Source organism: Nilaparvata lugens, chromosome Y (genome assembly GCF_014356525.2).
Source record: "Nilaparvata lugens isolate BPH chromosome Y, ASM1435652v1, whole genome shotgun sequence".
Classification (NCBI taxonomy): domain Eukaryota; kingdom Metazoa; phylum Arthropoda; class Insecta; order Hemiptera; family Delphacidae; genus Nilaparvata; species Nilaparvata lugens.
This window is the reverse complement of record NC_052519.1, coordinates 8,145,024-8,165,694: the sequence shown is the minus strand read 5'-3', so window position 1 is coordinate 8,165,694 and position 20,671 is coordinate 8,145,024. Positions and strand designations below refer to the sequence as shown.

At 35.7% G+C, this 20,671-nt stretch overlaps 2 protein-coding genes across 3 annotated transcripts; both read right to left on the bottom strand.

Annotated features, from left to right (window-relative positions):
- Window positions 1-1,036: 1,036 nt before the first annotated feature.
- On the bottom strand, window positions 1,037-4,905 carry LOC120355136. The gene is made up of 4 exons (XM_039443455.1): window positions 4,726-4,905; window positions 3,174-3,385; window positions 1,502-1,584; window positions 1,037-1,107 (listed from the first exon to the last, which is right to left on the bottom strand). The coding sequence occupies exons 1-4, from the start codon at window positions 4,732-4,734 to the stop codon at window positions 1,037-1,039; spliced, it is 375 nt and encodes a 124-aa protein (XP_039299389.1). The 5' UTR covers window positions 4,735-4,905.
- A 5,339-nt stretch (window positions 4,906-10,244) lies between these two features.
- Window positions 10,245-18,315, bottom strand: LOC120355276. Of its 2 annotated transcripts, XM_039443624.1 has the most exons (5): window positions 17,367-18,315; window positions 15,734-15,841; window positions 14,311-14,656; window positions 11,910-12,104; window positions 10,245-10,590 (listed from the first exon to the last, which is right to left on the bottom strand). In XM_039443624.1, the coding sequence occupies exons 1-5, from the start codon at window positions 17,471-17,473 to the stop codon at window positions 10,354-10,356; spliced, it is 993 nt and encodes a 330-aa protein (XP_039299558.1). In that variant the 5' UTR covers window positions 17,474-18,315; the 3' UTR covers window positions 10,245-10,353. The 2 variants fall into 2 exon arrangements, with proteins under 2 accessions (XP_039299558.1, XP_039299557.1); XM_039443623.1 differs by lacking the exon at window positions 17,367-18,315 and having other exon boundaries at window positions 10,246-10,590; window positions 15,734-17,060.
- Window positions 18,316-20,671: the final 2,356 nt, after the last annotated feature.

Below are 20,671 nucleotides of genomic sequence, written 5' to 3'. Positions count from 1 at the left end.
TCGCGTCAGAGCTTAAGGTGTGAAAAGGGATTTTCCTCCACTAAAACGTTTACTACAGTAAATCAGCTTCATTGGTGGTTTAAGCACAAGTTACCACCCTTTAAAGTGGTAACTATTTTTAGAAGAGTTTTCAACTGGTTGAGAGAAGAGTAGAGCGAGAGCGCTCATAATCTCACTCCACTCAGACAGTCGATTCTTCTGCATTGCGGTCTCAGTGTCTGTCAGTTTTTTCCAGTTTTTCTTCAGTGAAAAACACATCGGTCTCAGGTCTGTCAGTTTTTTCTTTCTTTCTTTCCAGTTTTTCTTCAGTGAAAAACACATCAGAAGAAGAAGAAGAAGAAGAAGAAGAAGAGAAGAAGAAGAAGAGAAGAAGAAGAAGAAGAAGAAGAAAAGAAGAGAAGAAGAAGAAGAAGAAGAAAGAAGAAGAAGAAGAAGAAGAAGAAGAAGAAGAAGAAAAGTTATTAGCGAAAATCTGAAGAAGGTACTTTGTCCACACTCCCAATATTCTGAAGCCAAAGCAACTCAAGAAGCTGTGAGCTGGGAGCCAGGCTGCTAGAATTCAGATTGGGAACCCCCGCGCTATCTAGCGGAGAAGCGTGGAACTACGTAGAGATGAGAAAGATGGCAAGTCCCAGATCAGAAAATAAGCAGTCCTCCAGTTTTATGGAAATTGTGACTTTACCTGGATTTAACGGGAAAATTTAATGGAATAAAAAATTTAGAACATACAATTTTCTATCGATTAAACTAGAATTTCATCTTCTTACAAGTCTGAGAAATAAATACGAATTGCTAAAGCATTGAAGTGAATTGAACCGATTGAAACAGCTCTTCAGGTTTCTTTCTAGAAATGTTTGTCAAATACTAGCACACTGATCAATTATCAGCACAATTTGATAGAGGAGATTCTCCTCTTGATTTATTGTTGAAATTTTTATCGATTAAGAGGCATTAAAGTCTGTAATTTCCATAAAACTGAAACCATGTTACAAAGTTGTTTGGCTTGTGGAGTTGAAGTTAGGTACATTTTCTGACACTAGGTGTCAGCAGCGTACGGTCTGTGAATTTTTGTGGTCGGTTTGATTGGGAACTGAGATCTGAGTGATTCTGAAAGGATAATATCGAAAATCGCAAAAATTTGTAGTTGGTCTAGTTTTTCGTTTATAACTCCTGAACGGTCCATCGTAGTGAAATTCAACTTATATTCAATTTTGTAGACGAGAAAATTATCTACAAAATCGTATAGAAAACATGATCTCATTCATGAGAAATAGATAAAAAAGAGAGCTAAAAAATGGTGGTGAAATTTTCTGAAAATATGTTTTTGATTAAAAAAAAAGACAAAGAAGAAGAAGTTGTAATGGAAAATTAAGATTGTTGGATTATATCCTATCCCTTTCGAAATTATTCACGAAAAATACATTGCTTATGATTTTTCTCATCTCTATTTTTCAGTAAATATTTTTCGAAATAATATTCAGTAATCTATAATATAACTTACCATTGGGTCTCCTCGACCTGTAGCTATCACTGTCTAGTAACGTGGCAGCTATACATGATGATATCAGTATGCCAAACACCAATCTGAAAATTATTAGAAGAATATTTATTATAATAGGTGAGCATTCAATTAATAAAAAGAGGTCAGTTGTTTATGGAGGAATTGTGGAATAACTGAGATGAATATCACTAGATTATACAGAAGGAGAAGGAATCAGAGAGCTAAGAGAATTTTGAACCCTTGATAAAAAAATTAATGCAAATTTGATAATTTCAAATTCATGCATAATACGGTAAACTGGAATTTTTATTTCAATTTTGGTTCATAATGATTATCTCCTTAAATTAAGTATTACTATAGCCATAGAGAAATACAGCATAAGAGGATATTCCATGGTATAGGGAGTGTATGTTTAAAATTTCATTGTCAACTCATGCCGATTGTCCTATAGAATATGTTCCAAATTTCACTGTTAACCCAAGTTGGTAGTCCTAGTAGTTGTTTTTCGTGAAGCTATGTGACACTGGTAGTCTCTCATACTGTGCCGTTTTCTCACCCCAACAAAACAGTACTGATAAAACAGTAGTCGACAGTAATCGTATTGAGTTGAGAGAAAATTGATTTGAAATTTGAAAAACCAACGACCAATACCATGGGATATCTTCTTCTGCAACTTCTTCTCTATGCTATTTAGCCTACTTAAAGATTCCGATGTTTGTTTCACCAAAAATTGCGTAACAATAGAGTAAGTAACAAACAGAGTAACAATAGCGTAAGTAGATATCCCATGGTATAGGGCGTTTATGTCCCAACTTTTACTGTTATCTCAAGCCGACTACTGTTGATTATTGTAGGTTTTGACCGGGTAAGAGTGTATGAACGGCACAATATCAGAGACTACCAGCGGCATAAAGCTTCACAGGAGAGAACTACATGGACTATTGGCTTGAGATAACAGTAAAAGTTGCGACATAAACGCCGTATACCATGGGATATCTACTCATGCTATTGTTTATCTATGGTTTCACTATTATGTCAAATCAACTATTCAATTGAAAACAATTCAATTTACCACCTCTATATCAACTGTGTTGTCAATTCTATTTAATTTATGTTTAAACAATTCAAATAGACACTTCTGTATTAACTGATTTTTCAAATTTTATGCTAGAAGCCTCTTGCTGATAACAAAAAATGCATGATGAACATGTGTGTGTGAATGATAAACATGCATGTACACACTTGTCCGACCGTTAGTGGCCAGACTCAGGCGAGTATTCATGACATGAAAGAACACACAAACGCTGCGATGTTCACCTGTCACCTGACATCTCGCCTGTGCGTGTGTGGTCATGTTTGAATGAATGAATGAAGGAACGAATGAATGAAGGAATGAATGAATGAATGAATGATGAATGAATGAATGAATGAATGAATGAATGAATGAATGAATGAATGAATGAATGAATGAATGAATGAATGAATGAATGAATGAATGAATGAATGAATGAATGAATGAATGAATAAATGAATGAATGAATGAATGAATGAATGAATGAACGAATGAATGAATGAATGAACGAATGAACGAATGAACGAATGAACGAATCAACGAATGAACGAATGAATGAATGACTGAATAAATTATGAATTAATGAACAAATGAACTCACAAGGCAATCCTCATGCCATACTTGGGAGCAGGCAAAGGGTCTTTCCTGGCTTGACACATCTTGTCTTCCACCCTGACTTCGACCCCGTTTGCATGAGCGTGTGTGGCCACATTGGTGCGAAGTGCTGACTCAATGTCTGTAGCCCCACAGGAGCTGGGCACACATACACCCCACTGCACCAACGAGAAGCTTACTGGGACACGGTGGCCTGACTGAAAACATACAAACAAATTAATTAAAAAACTAGGATAAAAGACAATTTGTAAAGGATATAATACTATAGTGAGATCCAAGTTATAATGGCAGTGTTTGATCAGCAATTGTGTTGCTATCCTTGTCTATCATTCGACAAAGCAGATAGCGAATGTATCAATCATGGAGTTGTATCAAGTTGTGATTATAGTGTATCATTTTGGTTTGAAACTGTATCATGTGTGGTGATACTGTATCATTTTATGAGGTGATAGTGTATCATATTGGTTTGAACTGTGTCATGTCTATTGATACTGTATCTGGTTGTGGTTGTATCATTCAACAAAGCGGACAGCGCTAACAATTTCTTGCTTTGCTCTGTTGCCAGATCGTCTTTTAACAATATCGATTAAGGGCCGGTTTCCGAGCTCGGGATTTAGCTAAGTCCTAGACTTTAAACAGCTGGAGTCAGAAAATTAGCTTTCCGAAACGGGGCGTAGTCGCAGTCATTGTCATAGTCACGTTTGAATTTAAATTTCGAGAAATTAGGAAATTGAAAACAAAATAAAATAAAGAGAAAATAGTGTAAAGTTTCAGCTATTTTGAATTATTAAGGAATGTCTAATTTCGTCAAGGAAAAACGTTTCCAATTATAGAAATGAGAAAATAAAAACTACGACTACTGTCATAAAAGCTGCGACTAGGCTCGTTTTGGAAAGCCAATTTTCTGACTCCATCTGTTTAAAGTCTAGGACTAAATCTCGAGCTCGGAAACCGGCCCTAATAGTTAATCAACAAAATATTTCATCTTAATTATGACAATTCATTATGAAATTATTGAAAAATACAATTTATTGCTTCATAAAATATAATTGATTACTTTAAACGAGAATGAACAGTTAATATCATATCAATTAACATGTATCAGCTACCGTCTATAGAAGGCATTGACATCGGTTGTTCTCCTATCCTTGATACCCTCTCTGAGAATGGACTTCTTAAGGTCCAAACTTCACCGTTTCATGTGAAAACATTACAGTAGTACCTCAACTTTTGCATTTTTCATCATTATTTTTGCTCAATATTATTGTAGAACTCATCAGTTTAATTTGATTCACCATCTAATTTTACCGCTACTGGTAATAATTTTTAACGCTAGAACGTGAGTTGAATCATGTTTTGTTAAACACATGAATAAAGGAATCTGAATCTGAATCTTTCTTCACTGCCATTATACCGTGGACTTCACTTAGAGAGGTTAGTGCGAAATAAAATATGATTCAGACAATCTTTGTATCAAATTTATAACGTGATAAATAACACATATGCGAATGAAATATTATTTGGAAGAGTGACTTACATCTTCCATGGTACTGGCGAGGATATGATGCGAGTGAATGAGATGGTCAAATGCTTTCAGCTTGGGGAGAGAGAGAGTGAGAAGACAGTAACGCTCATTGGTCCTTATGCACTGGTCAAAATTTCCAAATTGAATGATATTTCCTCGCAACACACTTGATGGAAATTTGCCCCATGAATCTAGAACTGCAAGAAAGTAAGAATAGAATAGAATAATTATTTATCGTCATAAAACACATAAGCCGATTGCACGAAAGCCGGTTAAATTTCAACCATGATTAATTTCACGAGAACCAATCAGAGAAGGCCTTTTTGATAAGACGTCTCCGCTGATGGTTCTCGTGGAATTAATCACGATTAAAATTTAATCGGCTTTTGTGCAATAAACATAGTCATCAGGAATAGTCATACATACAATAGTCACACAGACAAAATACTAAATGAGACATCAATAAAATGAGTCCCAATTATAAGCAAGTAGTCTATTGTAAGGTCCATGTTATAATTACAGTATTTGATTGACATTGGTGTTGCTATCCTTATCTATCATTCGACAAAGCAGATTGCGAATATCAATCATGGTGTTGTGTATCAAGTTGAGATGATAGTGCATATTATTGGTCTCAAACTGTATCATGTGTGGTGATACTGTATCATATCATGTTTATACTATCCGATTTCAGGTACTTTTACTTACCGACTTCAGGTGGAAACAAAAATTTCTGTTGCAAACACTGAAAAACTGTTTGCAACAGCGAAATGTTTCGTCTAAAAATGCGCGTTTTTAGAGATGTTTGCAACTTCTGTTTGCAACTCGTGTTTCAAACTCCGGTGTAAACGCGCCTTTAGCCTAGATTCAATGGTTTTGCATTCCTCTTCATGTTTTATGTATGCTTCTTCATTTACGGAACATTCAATTTAAGGCGCGTTTACACCGGAGTTTGAAACACGAGTTGCAAACAGAAGTTGCAAACATCTCTAAAAACGCGCATTTTTAGACGAGACATTTCGCTGTTGCAAACAGTTTTTCAGTGTTTGAAACAGAAATTTTTGTTTCCACCTGAAGTCGGTAAAGATCAAAGGGAGTTGCAAACTTTTGTTTGCAACACTAGTTTCGGTCACTATGTGCCGTTGAAACACGAAACAGAAACATTTCCCCGCCATCCCCTACGCCGACACGCCGACAATAGCCGACGCACTCGCAGTCGTCAACAATCTGGACAATGGTGATGACCCCGCAAAAAATACCTATACAGCATTACAGTAATTTGGTTTGTTGTTTTTGGCCCTTTTCAGTTTTTTTTATTGACCTATGTTATACTTTTTTTATTTTTAAACTTTAAGTGGAGCCAAGTAGGCCTGCATTCGTTTCTAAATGTTTGATAGACTCTAATATTGAACTTGTGGTTATGTAACCTGTAACGTATTAAATAAATGTTAACGATAATAAAGATATTGTCAGTGATTAGTTCTCAAAATATGAGTTATTTAAAAACTAAATATCCCTAATTACCTTTACGTTATCTCCCAACAAACCTATCTGAAGCAGATTAGTTCCTAATGGTTGTATTATAAAGTTAGGGGAAGGATGTTTGCGCATGCGCACTAGCACAAATGGAGTTTTTACGAAAACGACAAATATTTTAATTCTGCATTTTTAAGACTCAGCTTAATGCTATCGTGAGGTTAGGTTAGGTTAGACTATGTAAACCACTTTTACCTGGTAAATAAACCACTTTTACCGGCCTGCCACTTACTACTTAAATGCGCCAACTTGGTCACCTAACTTTATAATACAAGCATTAGCGTCTAGTATCAGAGCAGCACACACTTCTGGTACAAATAAAGTGAAATACCAGTAGTAGATTTATTGCTTAAAATTATAAAAATATATTTGCCATAAAATACCCTAGGACCTTTTAGGGGCGAGAGCGGGGGGTTCTTAAACAGGTTCTGAGTGTTAACAACAATATTTTATATTATATTATTTAAAAATGGCTGTCAAAATAACAAATATAGGCTATGTATAGTCTACTTATAACGTCTTACCTTTATGTTATCCTTCAGAGATCTATTAAAGCCTCGCACACCTCAGGTACAAACAAAGATATGGTTGATTTTGATATCTTGAACAGGTAACTCAAACGTGTGTATGAATCTCCGGTACGGTAGCTAAAAAACGCAAGGTTACGGCTAGTTTTTCCGTTACAGAAATAGCCTTTCGGTAATTCGTATCCATTTTCGAAATTTTGTGACCAATCATTTAAGTTATATATTCAAAATCCTCACTGGTCATTCTTACAAAGTTTTTAAAACTTCCGTCCGTTCTCAGTTCACCTGATAGAGGGTCGACATCATCTCTATTTAAATCGTCCAACAGGTCGTTTCCACTGTACGTAGCTCTGGAATTCAGAGACGGCCTCACCCAGTATCGTCTCGGCCTACGTTGCTTTGACAACACGACACACGCCGCCGCGGCTAAAATGACATCCTCGACACTTGACATCCTCGGAAGGACTGATCCCAGGAACCAGAACATAGGCGAGTCATAATCAAGGTTGAAAACATTTTCATGAAACATGGAAATAAAACAATGAAATAAAAGTTGCAAACTTTTATTTGAAACTACTGTTTGCAACTGCTGTTTGCAATAAAAGTTTGCAACTTTTTGTTTGAAACTTCGGTGTAAACGCGGCTTTATTCTCTTATGGTATGGTAGTGTACTTCCCTATTCAAATACTCTATTCATTCATATACTTGTCAAATGATAGAATGCATGGGTGAAGCGTACCCATAAATATAAAGGAAATCTTTTATTTGAATTTTAATTTGCAGTCACCACACTTACTAATCCTTGAGAACCTTTTTGAGAGGCGAATTCCTCTCCAATTGCATCCGAAGGCTGTTATAGTGAGGTCCACGTTATAATGGCAGTGTTTATTAGCAATCGTATTGCTATCCTTGTCTATCATTCAACAAAGCGGATAGCACTATCTCTTTCTCGCTTTGCTCTGTTGCCAGATCGATTCATAACAATGTAAATCAATAATTAATTAACGAAATATTTCATCTTAATTATGAAATTATTGAGAAATATAATTTTTGCCAAATAAAATATAATTGATTATTTTAAACGAGAATGAACCGCTAATATTAAACCAATAAACCTGTATCAGCTTCCGTCTAGAGAAGGCATTGACAAGACAGAGGTTCGGAAACGTTGTTCTCCTATTTTTCTCCACTGCCATTATAACGTGGACCTCACTATAGCAATCTATTGAACTCGGATACATTTTGTCTATGTGAATGTGATTACCATTATGCTAAACTATTATTTCTATTCAAGATATGACCTTCAACTCCAAGTTTGTATAGGCTCAGCGAATTAATTAGTATCTGAAGAGAAGATTCATTGTGTTGTTTTAACGGCGAAAATGTTATGTAACCTAACCTAACATATCCTCTTCTGGTTTCTAGTTATCCTATTATTTTATGAATTTTCAACCACTTCTTTTCCTTGAGATGTATTAATGATCTGAATATGGATTGTGTGGTTTGTACACTAAAGATTTTATGTAACTTGTCCTTTTACAGTGGCATACAATACTCTCATACAATATACACTTACAATATTCTCATATAGGCTACAATCTATTTCATAGAAGGAAGGAATTGGCTTATACATGTACGGCATACGAAATACATGTTTGACGCATCATCACGTCTGAACTACTCAACTGATTAACTTGAAATCTTGCATAAAGATTCCTAATTTACCGAGGATGTTTATGGGTTTATAGCATAGAGAAACAATAGCGTAAGTAGATATCCCATGGTACGGTATAGGGAATTTATGTCGCAACTTTTACTGTTATCTCAAGCCGATTCCTGTCGATTATTGTCAATTTTTACTGTTTTGTTGGGTTGATAGTGTATGAACGACACAATTTGAGAGACTACCAGCGTCACACAGCTGCATAGGAAAGAACTACGTGAACTATCGGCTTGGGATAACAGTAAAAGTTGCGACATAAACGCCCTATACCATGGAATATCTACTTATGCTATCGTTTCTCTATGGTTTATAGTGAGTTACTGCAGATAAAAAGACTTCGGTTTTTTCCATTCTTTCCACCCGCTGTTATTGATATTTTCAGTTATTCTGTATTAAATATGATCGTTTTTTAAAACAAAAGCTACATACAATAGCTTCCACTTTCTTCCTTATTAGTTTAAGTATCCATTCCTTTTTGCCCATCAGATCGAGACATACGGTTTCCCATGGTCTAGTAGACCGTCGCAGTCGTTGCGTAGGTTCGTGATTCCGGTTGTACGCTTTTGAGCAGCTACACAGCAGGCAATTTTGTACGTACGCGGTTATCTGCGCCTTCATACGGGGCCAAGTGTAGTATGTAGCGATGTTTCGGTAGGTTTCGGCGTAGCCTGGATGTCCCATTAGATCATCGTCGTGATAGCGGAACAGTAGCCGGGTGCGAAAGTTGGGCGGTATGACTATTCGCCTACCGTCGCGTGTCTTCTTCTCCCAGAGTCGGTTGTGTAGGCGGTAACTGGTGAGGAATACTTGATCAGTTCCCGGTTGATCCTCCAACGGTCGGGGTTCGATTCAATGTATAATTCATAGCTTTTCAAGTTTGATTAATTGTTTCCATCTATTTCAATTAAACTAATCTTTCTCGAAGAAAGAGATCATCACACTAAATGACACATTATTTTAATTTAGTCTTTGTAAGAAACAACAGCTGAAATACTTTTTTGATACGTATCATCGTTTTTCAATAAAGCATTCAAAGCTGCAATTTTCAAACACAATAAGAAGGTTAGAACCAAAGAAGCAATGGTTAATACAACAGCAATCAAATCTTTGTTGTGTGGATATTGGGGATGGCTTCTGACCAGAAATTTTAATAGGGGGCCAATGATAATAAATTATATATTGGTCCATTTTACAGACCTTTGTTTTCGAAATTGTCGGCCAAGCGTGGACCGGGAAGATCATCATGATTCAAGATCATGTTGTGATAATATGATTGAGCATACAAACTTACCAGCTGTAATCAACACGTCACTCTGTGATGAAATTGTTTACTGGTATTAAAACTGTAGTTTTAAGCACATAGTAAGTCCGTATTGTGATGTAAATGAAAATATTGATTGTCAGATAAATTTCATGATTCATCAAGTCAAGTGTGTCATGAGATACATTGACTTTTTGGCGGTACGAAGTTCGCCGGGTAAGCTGGTAAATAAGTAAATAAAAAATCTTCATATGAGAATGCGGTTACAGCTACTAGTCATTCCTTTATTCCTTGCTCTACTTTCATAAGAGTTGGTGTATAGCAGGGGTGGTGGCGCACAGCCCATAACATTTTTGGGGGAGGGGGTAGAAAAATAGATAGTTTTGAAGGTTTTTTGGGAAGGTCCAAAAGCTGAGTCTAGGTGCTCACAGATCCTAGATCTAGCCAAGTTCATTCTCGCTCTTAGTCTTAGGGGTGGGGGGAAATTAGTTTTCTTTGGGGGTAAGGGTTAGTACGCCATACGCTCTAGTGGGGGGATGGGCACCCCTGTGTATAGTCATTGGAAAATAGTCGAAAAATGCTCTACTATTAAATTACTCACTTCCAATCCATTGCGCTGCTATGTACTCGGTGATTGTTATCAGCTTTTGTTTGTAGTCAGCATCCGTTATAGTTTGGATAGCATGTTGACCGATAGCGGTCAATCCAGCCTCTATCTGCCCCGCTGGAAGAAGGGGTAGGCACATGCACATGTGGATAACTTTTTTTACGTTCTCATCATTTTTTGCTGCTATGACCAATCTGTATTTCTTCACTCTCTTCAATATGCACTGTAAAACACCGTTAATTTATTATAGAAAAATTAAAATAAAACTAGCACACAAGAGCGAATTCTATTTCATTATTATAGGTGCTGCAACCCAAGTCCCATAACTTTAAAAATTTCAGGAGCTCCGCCCCTCATATGCAAAATTTGATTTAAGATTTACAATTATCAGGCTTCAGATACAATTTCAAATGGGCAAGATTAGGCATAAAAATCTTTACAATTGATGTCCAGTAACATTGTTCACCATTTTAGCCGCCATCTTGAATCGCATTTGATCGGAATTGTTCGTGTCGGATCCTTATAGTGTAAGGACCTTAAGTTCCAAATTTCAAGTCATTCCGTTAATTGGGAAATGAGATATCGTGTACACAGACGCACATACACTCATACACACACACACATATACAGACCAATACTCAAAAACCACTTTTTTGGACTCAGGGGACCTTGAAACGTATGGTAATTTAGAAATTGGGGTACATTAATTTTTATCGGAAAGCAATACTTTCCTTACCTATGGTAATAGGGCAAGGAAAGTAATAACAGAATTGATCTCGTCAGCTGATCAATTTTAAATTATATTTCCGAAAACTCAAATGGAGACACAAGATGCGGTTTTTAAATATTATCCTCTCAAAAAATTCGTCACCCGTCCTCTATTCCAACCCTATTAAAAAGTCTTGTGAACTGAAATCTGGGTACCAAAAAAATTCCAACAAAATTTTTGGATCATTTACTGTCAGTTCCTTTACTCATACAATAATGCGAAGAAATACAGGAAACCATGGTCGAAGATTCTCTGAAAAGGGCGCCATGCCAAAAATTGTATGTATGAGAAGCGAGATGTAATTTATACTTCCATAAAATTGACTGATTTTTAGACGTTGGAAATCAACATCGAAATAAAATTTGGAATTTATTTTGGTGGAGGGCGAGGGCGCTCAATCTCACTCACTTAAAAACCACGGATGGGAAAGATGGTAAACTTCCAGAAATAAAACTTTCAGTGTTTGAGCTAACAAGCGCTCCCTCGCCCTCCACCAAAATATCTTCCAAATTTTATTTCGATGTTGATTTCCAACGTCTAAAAATGAGTCGATTTTATGGAAGTACAAATTACAACAATTTCATCTTACTTCTCATACGTACAATTTTTTGGCATGGCGCCCTTTTCAAAGAATCTTCGTCCATGGTTTCCTGTATTTCTTCGCATTATTGCTGTATGTAACATGGACTTCGCTAAACTCGCAGTCAATTATAAGAAAATGCATCAATTTTATAATCTATATAAATTAATGTAAAAATTGTACGAATACTTACGTTAGAAAAGTGCCACCAACATCCACTGATGTCTGAGAGAGGGAAGGTTTCCCTCAGTGCCCTTATTAGCCCTGCCTCGAAATCGGACATCAAACGTGGGCTTATATCTGGTGCAAACTGTTTCACCAATTGTAGGGCAGCTTTGTAGCAGGCGTACGACCTCCTCTCCATCAACACGTAAGCCACTGGAAAAGCCTTGAAGTGACAAATTTAAGACGATTTGAAAAACTGATATGTGATAGATGTAGATAGCAACTGATAGACTATGGGTCGGTTTAAATTATGAGAACAAGGACATTCATTATACTTGTTGGGAAGAAAGAATTATGTAGATTAGTACAGGCGAAGTCGTTAACCCCGAGAAAAAAAATCGCTGCAGAGAGGTATTCGTCATTGAGATGTTGTTCTGTCAAGAAAACTGCCATGATCTTATGAATCTTATAATATCGTATCACGGCGGTAAAGAAATGCACGTGGTACATGAAACATATCATCGCGAACGTGGGTACATTTCGAAGAAATAGCTTGTGCGACTGCACTTATTTTAAAAGAGTGTCGCAAAAAACCGTCGTTCAGGAGATTGGGTTCGTCCCTTGATCAGTTTAAGGCTACTCAACGGGCAGAATAATTACAGGTTCACCATAATGTACATGGTTTTACCTGATAGAGAATTGTTTCTATGTGTGTTAATTTTGAAAAACCTATGTATCTTTTCATAGTTTATTTATAGACTTAAAACTGGAACATCAGAGTGTTCACTTCTGAAATTCGATACCCTCTTTGTCCCGTGTAAAGTAGAAATTTCCAGAAGCCTTACAATATAACACCTATATAACACCTATATAACACCTATAAATGCTTCCCTACACCAATTCTAGTTGTCAAGTTGAGAATTATGAGTACTTGAATGATAAAGCCTTCTGAAGTAATAATATTTTTACTATCGGTCGACGAAAAAATCACGAGTGTGAAGCCAGCCTAAGCCTATAGTCAGTTTGAAGAGTAGAAATGTGTGACAAAAGCGGGAATGGGGAAGTCCAGTCGTTCACCTGCCTGGTCTACAATAATGACAAGTTCTTGGAATTCAATTCCCAGTAACTTGCATTCAAATCCGACATGTGTTTCACCCTCTATTGTCTGTCTACCACCCTTTCTTCTCCCTACCTGAAGTGCCATTATTTCTAGTCTATTGACCCTTCTGCTGAAACTAAAGAATTCCTTGAAAATGACCGTCTGATTCCCATACACACTACATTTTGTATGTTGGAATGAATAGAAAACTTTTGTTGTTAAGAAGTCCGAAATTCGTCAGATGTAAATAAGCGGCCAAAACTCTAAAATGTCATGGAACCAGGTCAATTCGTTGTGTACAGAATTTCGTTAAGTGGAGGTTCGTTATAGAGAGGTTCGAGTATTTGGTGACTTCTATATTATTTAAATAGGAATTGTTGCTACACATTTTAAATTATTGATGATACAGCGTAACACTGGAATATATCACCCTTGAATTTTAAGAGTATCATCAAATAATAATATTGAGATTTCAAGCGTAAAACCAGTAACTTCAATTATTTTTTTGGAAATTAATCTATTTTTTGAATTTATTCCTAGAAATACAACACAAAACAAGCAATGCTTGAATAAAACATGGGGTTACGCATAACCCCAACTATAAAATATCTAAAAATTACTACTAGATCCATTTTAATAAATAAATAAATACATTTTTTACACTGTTTTCCATGATCAACCTTTCAAGTATCAACTTTTGATGTCTCTTACGTGATTTTTCAAATTTCATCAATGGGATGGATATAAATAATAACAAATAACCTAATGAGCCACCGAATTTGATACTTTTTGCAGTAGCTCAAAAATACCCAGAATTTTCTATTTGATTGTGATGGTTTTTATCCAGTCTGTGAAAAAAACATGTTCAATTGTGAATATAGATGAATAATGTGTTGTTATGATACTTTTAAACAATTTTTACTAATATTATCATCGACTTTGAGCATATTTATAACTATGAATTTATAATTCGGATCGTCTACATCAATGATGTTCGAAAATAAGCAAAATTTTTGAGCGAAGCTTAAATAAATCAACTATACATTGAAGACCACAGGGGTTGGTTTTTTTTCACCCACTTCTGACCGACTTAAATCTTGTAAATCACGTGTGTAGGAAGTTGATGGGCTAGTTAGATAATACAAGAAATCCCAGATCTACAAGTTTACTGCAGTCAAGGTAACAACAGTAAATATACGCGTGACCCCTGTTGTCTTTCTAGGGTCTGAAACCAAACTTAATGAGAGGGGGGCGCACCTATTAAGTTTTCCCAGGGCGCTATGAGGGTTAAAAACGGGCCAAAGTTGAAGTCTTGATAGCGTGTACTTACATGGTCGAATGCTACAGCATTTACGATGAACAGCTGTGCAAGACCTGGAACTGACGGCACTGTTTTAAAAGTGCCATCAAAAAAAAGTTCTTCAGCCGTTGATAGGAGGTGTTTGGTATTTTCGGAGACAAATACCAAGTTGCTCCATCCTCCAACTACAATGTTGTCGATGAAAAATTTTTTCCCATCTAGGGTTTCTGAGAATCTAGCCCACTCCTCTGCCTTCAACATATCAGCAAAATCGATGGCAGAAGTTGGAAGTCTCGGAAAATTCAATTTTCTACATTTCCGCATCGATGATTCGATTGTTCCAAAGGCCAAACTTTGGGCTACTTCACTGGAAACTCTGAAATTGAAAGATTTTATGGTAGAGTTGGTGGACCCTTGAGTTTCTTAGTTGTATTGAATAGATTTTAAACTATAAACGTTCCTTAATGTTTACATTATACAGAGTGAGTCATATGTATGGGAACCCTCCAATAAGTTGGAGACAGTTGTAGATATAATACTGTAACTTTCAAGATAAATTATTGGTCAAATACTCTACCTTTTTACGCACAACTGAATTTCAACCCCTCATAAGGGGGTGACTTAGGGTTTGTAACTCGAATATTTTAAATGTAAACACCCATTGTGTGGAGAAGGAGAAGAGGAAGGAGAAGAAGAAGGAGAAGGAGAAGGAGAAGAAGAAGAAGAAAAAGAAGAAGAAGAAGAAGGGAAGGAAGAAGAAGGAGAAGAAGAAGAAGAAGAAGAAAAATAAGAAGAAAAAGAAGAAGAAACAGAAGAAGAAGAAGAGAAGAAGAAGAAGAGGAAGGAGTAGTAGAATAAAGAGAAGAATAAAAATGAAAAGAAAATGAAGAAAGAGGAAGAAGCGGAAGAAAAAGAAGAGTTTAATAAAGTCGCACGTTCGTGCGACCCGGGATAACCTAGTGAAATACAGTATTAACTATTAACACATTGATTACACTCAATAAAAAATAATAGATTCCATGAGAAACAGGTTGAAAGCCAAACATAACCGAAAACTAACTTAACGCTTATGAGTACCCAGAACCCAACTGTAAAATCCAAGTTTTAGAAATAATATTATTCTGAAACTAATACAATAGTCATGACTCTATGTAACAAAACAAAATAATAGAAGAAATTACAAATTTATTCATATCATAATAAGTCACAAGTTGATAATTTCAGATCCTGGAATGAGAAAATCCAATTTTTGAGTTGTATTGAAAACAAATTCAGGCTATTCGCTGATTAAATATGGAGTGGTAATTGATTCAAATACTTTGGAACAATACAATTTTTGAAATTTCCGTTCATAGATTTATTAACTTTAGGCAAACATTATTTGCATTGTAGGTCCCGTTTGATTATTAAATATATAGTTAATTAAAGTATTGAATTTTATTGATAAACTTACTTATTGCACTCCTCGTCAAAAATCCTTTTCAGCTGTGTTGATTCACGTTCGGCCCGCTGAAATATTGCTTCTCGTAGCACATGCTTAGCTTCTAGCAGAGGATCTGGGCTGTGATTATGGCAAGGGAAATTTTCATTATTTGTAATGTTTTTACTTCTATGTTCAACCCAAATCCTAGCTCTACACGTGTTTAAGTAGCAACGGTAATGTGTTTTCACCCTTGATATGCTAATATACTGGTAATAGAAACCATCGTTGCAAGTGAAAAGTGTCGCACCACGACGTACCCCGGGAATCTCCCTTAATGCCATTAGGTACTGTATAGAAAATAATTATTACATGTGACCTCTGAACCGAACTAAACACACTACTTCCTCCACTACTGAATTAGGATACAATACTAATTACAAAAAACACTACTTAGATTATCCTCCACATTAGCATAAATGGGAGAACCGTGTTAGGTGAAAATTGTCATCACGCCATCAGAACCATTCAAGCAAGGACACTCTAGATGAACTGGCCGTGCTCTTCCCCTACCACTTTGGGTAATGGTACGTCACAAGACTTGTCGGACTGTGTCCCGGGGATTCCCGTATTCCCCCACTGAAATAGATACGTTGAAACCTCCATTTAATAATTGATACTACCCCAATTGAATTTTTGAGCTCCGTATGAACTAAAATAGCATCGACTCGCTCAGTTCCAAGCGTTAGCTCATGTGGGTAATGCATCGGTGATTATGTGCAGTGCAGTTAATCATGCCTTATATATGCTGTGTACCAGGCTTTAGAAGCAATTATGATAGATTATCTAAGGTATCAGTATTTTCGTTCCCCAAGGACTTAAATGGGGCTGAAATATGGCTTCCAGCTATACACAAAAGTAATATTGTGGATTGACTAAATCTATGTCAAGCCCGAAATAACATATTATAAAGGTAGAAAATTCGAAGGTTTAGCTGTTCAATCAAATGAAAATTCATGCAATTTAGCAACAACTATACAAACATTCATGGTATCCTCTCTGTTATGTTGTAGGCTTATCTCCTTGTAAAAATTTAACAGGAGATCAGTTATATGATCTCACTCTACAAATCTTAGAGTTGTTGACTGAATCAGGATGCAACGTTTTTAGTATAATTTCTGATAACAATCGTATTAACAGGTCAATGTTCAAAAAGTTATGTAGAGGAGCTCTGAAATCTAAGTTTGTCAATATATAAAGAGCTCCAAGTGATTTCATTTTATTCAGAATTTTATAATCTGAAAAAAGGCGAGAGCAAATTTAACTGTCCGACGACTGGATTTGGCGGAAATAAGCTGAAAACTAGAAAGTAAGCCGAAAATACGAGGTGTTTGGGCCATTCTGTATCTAGCATAAGGAAATTTTGCATGCAAAAATTGGTTCTGGACTTCTCTTATGTATCCAAACAATATATTGAAAAATCAGAACTAGATTATTATATTGAAAGCACATACCCTTTGTCATGTCTATTATTGCTTGTCTATATAATATTGATTGGACTAATTATTAAACATAACATTTTTGGTTCTGAAAAACATATGTGTAATTTGATTCACTATCAATAATTTCAACATCGATAATACCTACACCAGATACTGAACTCTACCTCAAATGGATATAAAGGTATTTCCACACATGCCGAACCGAAGCTCGAACAGCGTAGCGAATCGTACAATCCGCCCTGCAGCGAACATTAGCCATATTATGTTTCATAGTTTTTAAACTCAGCTGTTAAACGACAGCCGCGAAGTTCTCCGAACCGTTCGACGTCCCTCTAGCCGCTCTCTTAACCATTCTCCATGCCGTTCGCCGAACGCTGAACTTTTCAGCCAATCAGAGCCCTCGATTAAAATTCGCCGTGCAGCTAGCGGTCCAATTTTGGCTATCCATCACAATTGGAAAACATGAGAATTCTTTCGCGAATATTAATACAGTACAGGCCTCCTCTGATAATCTATATTTTGAACAATTCATTGTCATGAATAATACATTAGGAATCGATAAATAATGTTTAATGCAAATATAATCATTTCTGAAAAATTAATGATTGGATAAATTTCAATATAAAAATATTTTTGACCAAGAACCAAGTATCATGACAATTATTTTCTTTTAAAATTATAATCACTTTGTTATGTTTAAACTAATAATATTAATTTCACCAACTAATTAAGTTCACTGGAATAGATTCTGTAATTTCAATATCCTATATATTTTAATAAATACTACAGCATATAATAACTCACAAAAAGTGACACCTTTATAAATATTTTCCAATTGCCATCGATTTTTGTTGGTAAGAACCTTGATCATTGTTATTTCAAGAAAAAGTGGGTAGAGTTGAATAATTTCCCCCAAAAGGTGTCTGGTTTAGTCTATGTTTTGGCAACCAAAAAAACGTACTCACGTGGATAGGATCTTCTCAGGCTCACCAATCTATACTATAATAAAGTAAAGAGCTGGCTTATATTAGTACAGGATAGGAAAATTATGTTTGACGCACGTCTGAACTACTGGACTGATCAACTTGAAATTTTGCATATAGATACTTAATTAACCGAGGATGGTTATAGGCCTGTTTTAAATTCTTCAAATTTTCATTACGTCAAGTTTTCAATTTGTCAAGTTTTAAAATAGACCCTTGCCGAGCACGGGTTACATGCTAGTCAATAATAAAGTTTTGATCAAGGAATAAGGGAGTGTTATTTCCATCGATTTGCAACATTCAGAACAGTACTGAACTGTACTCTGCACGACACTCCACAGCGTTTTCGGCCAACTGTACAGTGCGTCAGTCAGTTTATCAGTGACTTGACTTGATGTCTTAAATGAGGAAGAGGCTGAACAAATTGAATAAAACATATCGTAGAGATTTACAATTTATTGATGAAAATATAAACACATCGAAGAATGCGTTTTTGCATTGCGGGTACTAGTCCAGGCAGTGAATGCTCAAAAAAGTTTATAGAAGGAAAAGTTAGGAAGACAATTTTTGACCCCGCGGATCTCTTTAGGGTAGTAAGGTGGTGAACATATCGAAAGTCCCCATCTCTACCCACTTTGCTGAGGGGGTGGTGGTGGTGGTTCAAAAGTACAATTTTTTGGTTTCTTGCATATAACTCGAAAACTATACATCTTACGGACATGACTATACAATAAAACATTGAAGCTTACATAATTTCCTACAATATTCATTCCACGACTTTTTCTATACCTTCCATACTTTGAATAAAAAAAAACAAAAATTTGATGAAAACCTGTTATTCCAACAATTACATACTTTCAAGACCGGATTTCTCGAAAACTGTTGGAAATATCACAAAACTCCACTCAACAGGAATTGTAGAGAATCTATCAAACTTAATTTAGAGCAGTTATCTTGGTTGAACGCATTGTTGCAAAGATATAAGCGTGGAAGCAAAAAGCTAAAGAATGCAACATTTAAATCACCCTCATCACTTCAAAAAATGGGGTAGGGATGGGGACTTCTGATATGTTCTCCTCCTAACTAGTATCAACAACGCTGCAAAGTCAAAAATTGTGTTCAAAACTCTCCTTCAAAATTCATTTGTCAATTGGTCAATTGTTGCAAAACTGGAAATTTCATATTCAACACTAGATAAAGCTGCTGCAAAAGTCGTAGGGAAATGCGTAAAAGTGTGGAATTATACATCAAATTGAAGAGAATTTGATGCTCTATGAGCTCACAATTAGCATGGATTTTCTCCATGGGTTTCAAAATTTTCATTTTGAATGTTGCATTCTTTTAAAGCTGCTACATTTTTCTCATCAAATACCTTAACACATAGCTTGACATTTTGCCTTTCAAGGGAACTTGGGAAGAGAACTTTTCTGTCGAGTGGAGGTGCTAATTTGATAACACTATTCGCTTCTGAGTAATGAAACGTTTTCAAGTGAGAAAAGCTTGCAGTGAGGATACTATCATGGTTAGCAGAATCTGGTATGTGAAAGGTTTGTTTTGAGTCAGTCTGATTCAACCAGTTGTTACGAATACATTCCAAGATATGTACTGAATCAAATAGTAGAAAATATACTATGTGAGGGATCAATCTATATGTAATGTGTTCTGAGTCACAAAAACGAGTGAAATTTCAACAAAATAATCAATTTTAATGAATTTTAGTTTTCAATCAACAATATCTTCTGATTGCTACAATTCAAATGTATAATCCAAAATCCCTTTGGGCGTGATTTTGTGCGCTCTCCGGTCTCAGGTTGAAGAGCACAAAATTACGCCAAGAGGGATTTTGAATTGTACATTTAAATTGTGACAATTAGAGGATATTGAAAATTTTGCATGAAATATTGGTTCTAGACTCTAGAATTCTCTAATGTATCCAAACGATTTATTGAAAAATCAAACTAAAATATATATTGCAAACACCAATGTATATACCGGTAGTGACTGGACTATAATGTTTTAAAGGGTAAAGGGTAGATTAGCGAGTTTCGATTTTTCTTCTAAATTGCCTTTTTTGTATTATTCAGAATACATAGTTATAATCGTATAATGGTGCTACATTTTGATGAATAACATACTTTTGCACTTTTGAGATTGTTATTTGAGAATATTATATTCTTCCAATAAACATGTGTTTCAACCAGCAAGGAAAACCGGGAAGAACGTGAAATATACGGGGAATGTACGGGAATTTCCTGAGCCTGATTCAGTGGACACTCTGTATAGAGATTAGGTTAAAATTTTGTCAATAACTTCGGTCCAAACGCGGCTCAAGTCAACTCGCTAACGCTCATTCAATAAATGTAATTGAATTTAAAATATCTGAATAATAGTTACAGAACAGAGTTAAAACGAATATATAATAGTAACAACAATGTTATTATCATATTTAATTCTATTGATGTAATATTATACAATATTAATTCGAA

Bases quoted from the DNA above. Each gene is read 5' to 3' on its own strand.
- LOC120355136 (XM_039443455.1), bottom strand. The intron at 1,585-3,173 runs GTGAGTTCATTT...AATAATTTTCAG, and splicing joins TATGGCATGAGGATTGCCTT to ATTGGTGTTTGGCATACTGA. The intron at 1,108-1,501 runs GTAAGTTATATT...TTATCCTTTCAG, and splicing joins CAGGTCGAGGAGACCCAATG to AATCACTCAGATCTCAGTTC.
- LOC120355276 (XM_039443623.1), bottom strand. From the start codon at position 16,044: ATGGCATTAAGGGAGATTCCCGGGGTACGTCGTGGTGCGACACTTTTC. The intron at 14,657-15,733 runs GTAAGTTTATCA...TTTCAATTTCAG, and splicing joins TTTGACGAGGAGTGCAATAA to AGTTTCCAGTGAAGTAGCCC. The intron at 12,105-14,310 runs GTAAGTACACGC...TGTCACTTCAAG, and splicing joins ATGCTGTAGCATTCGACCAT to GCTTTTCCAGTGGCTTACGT.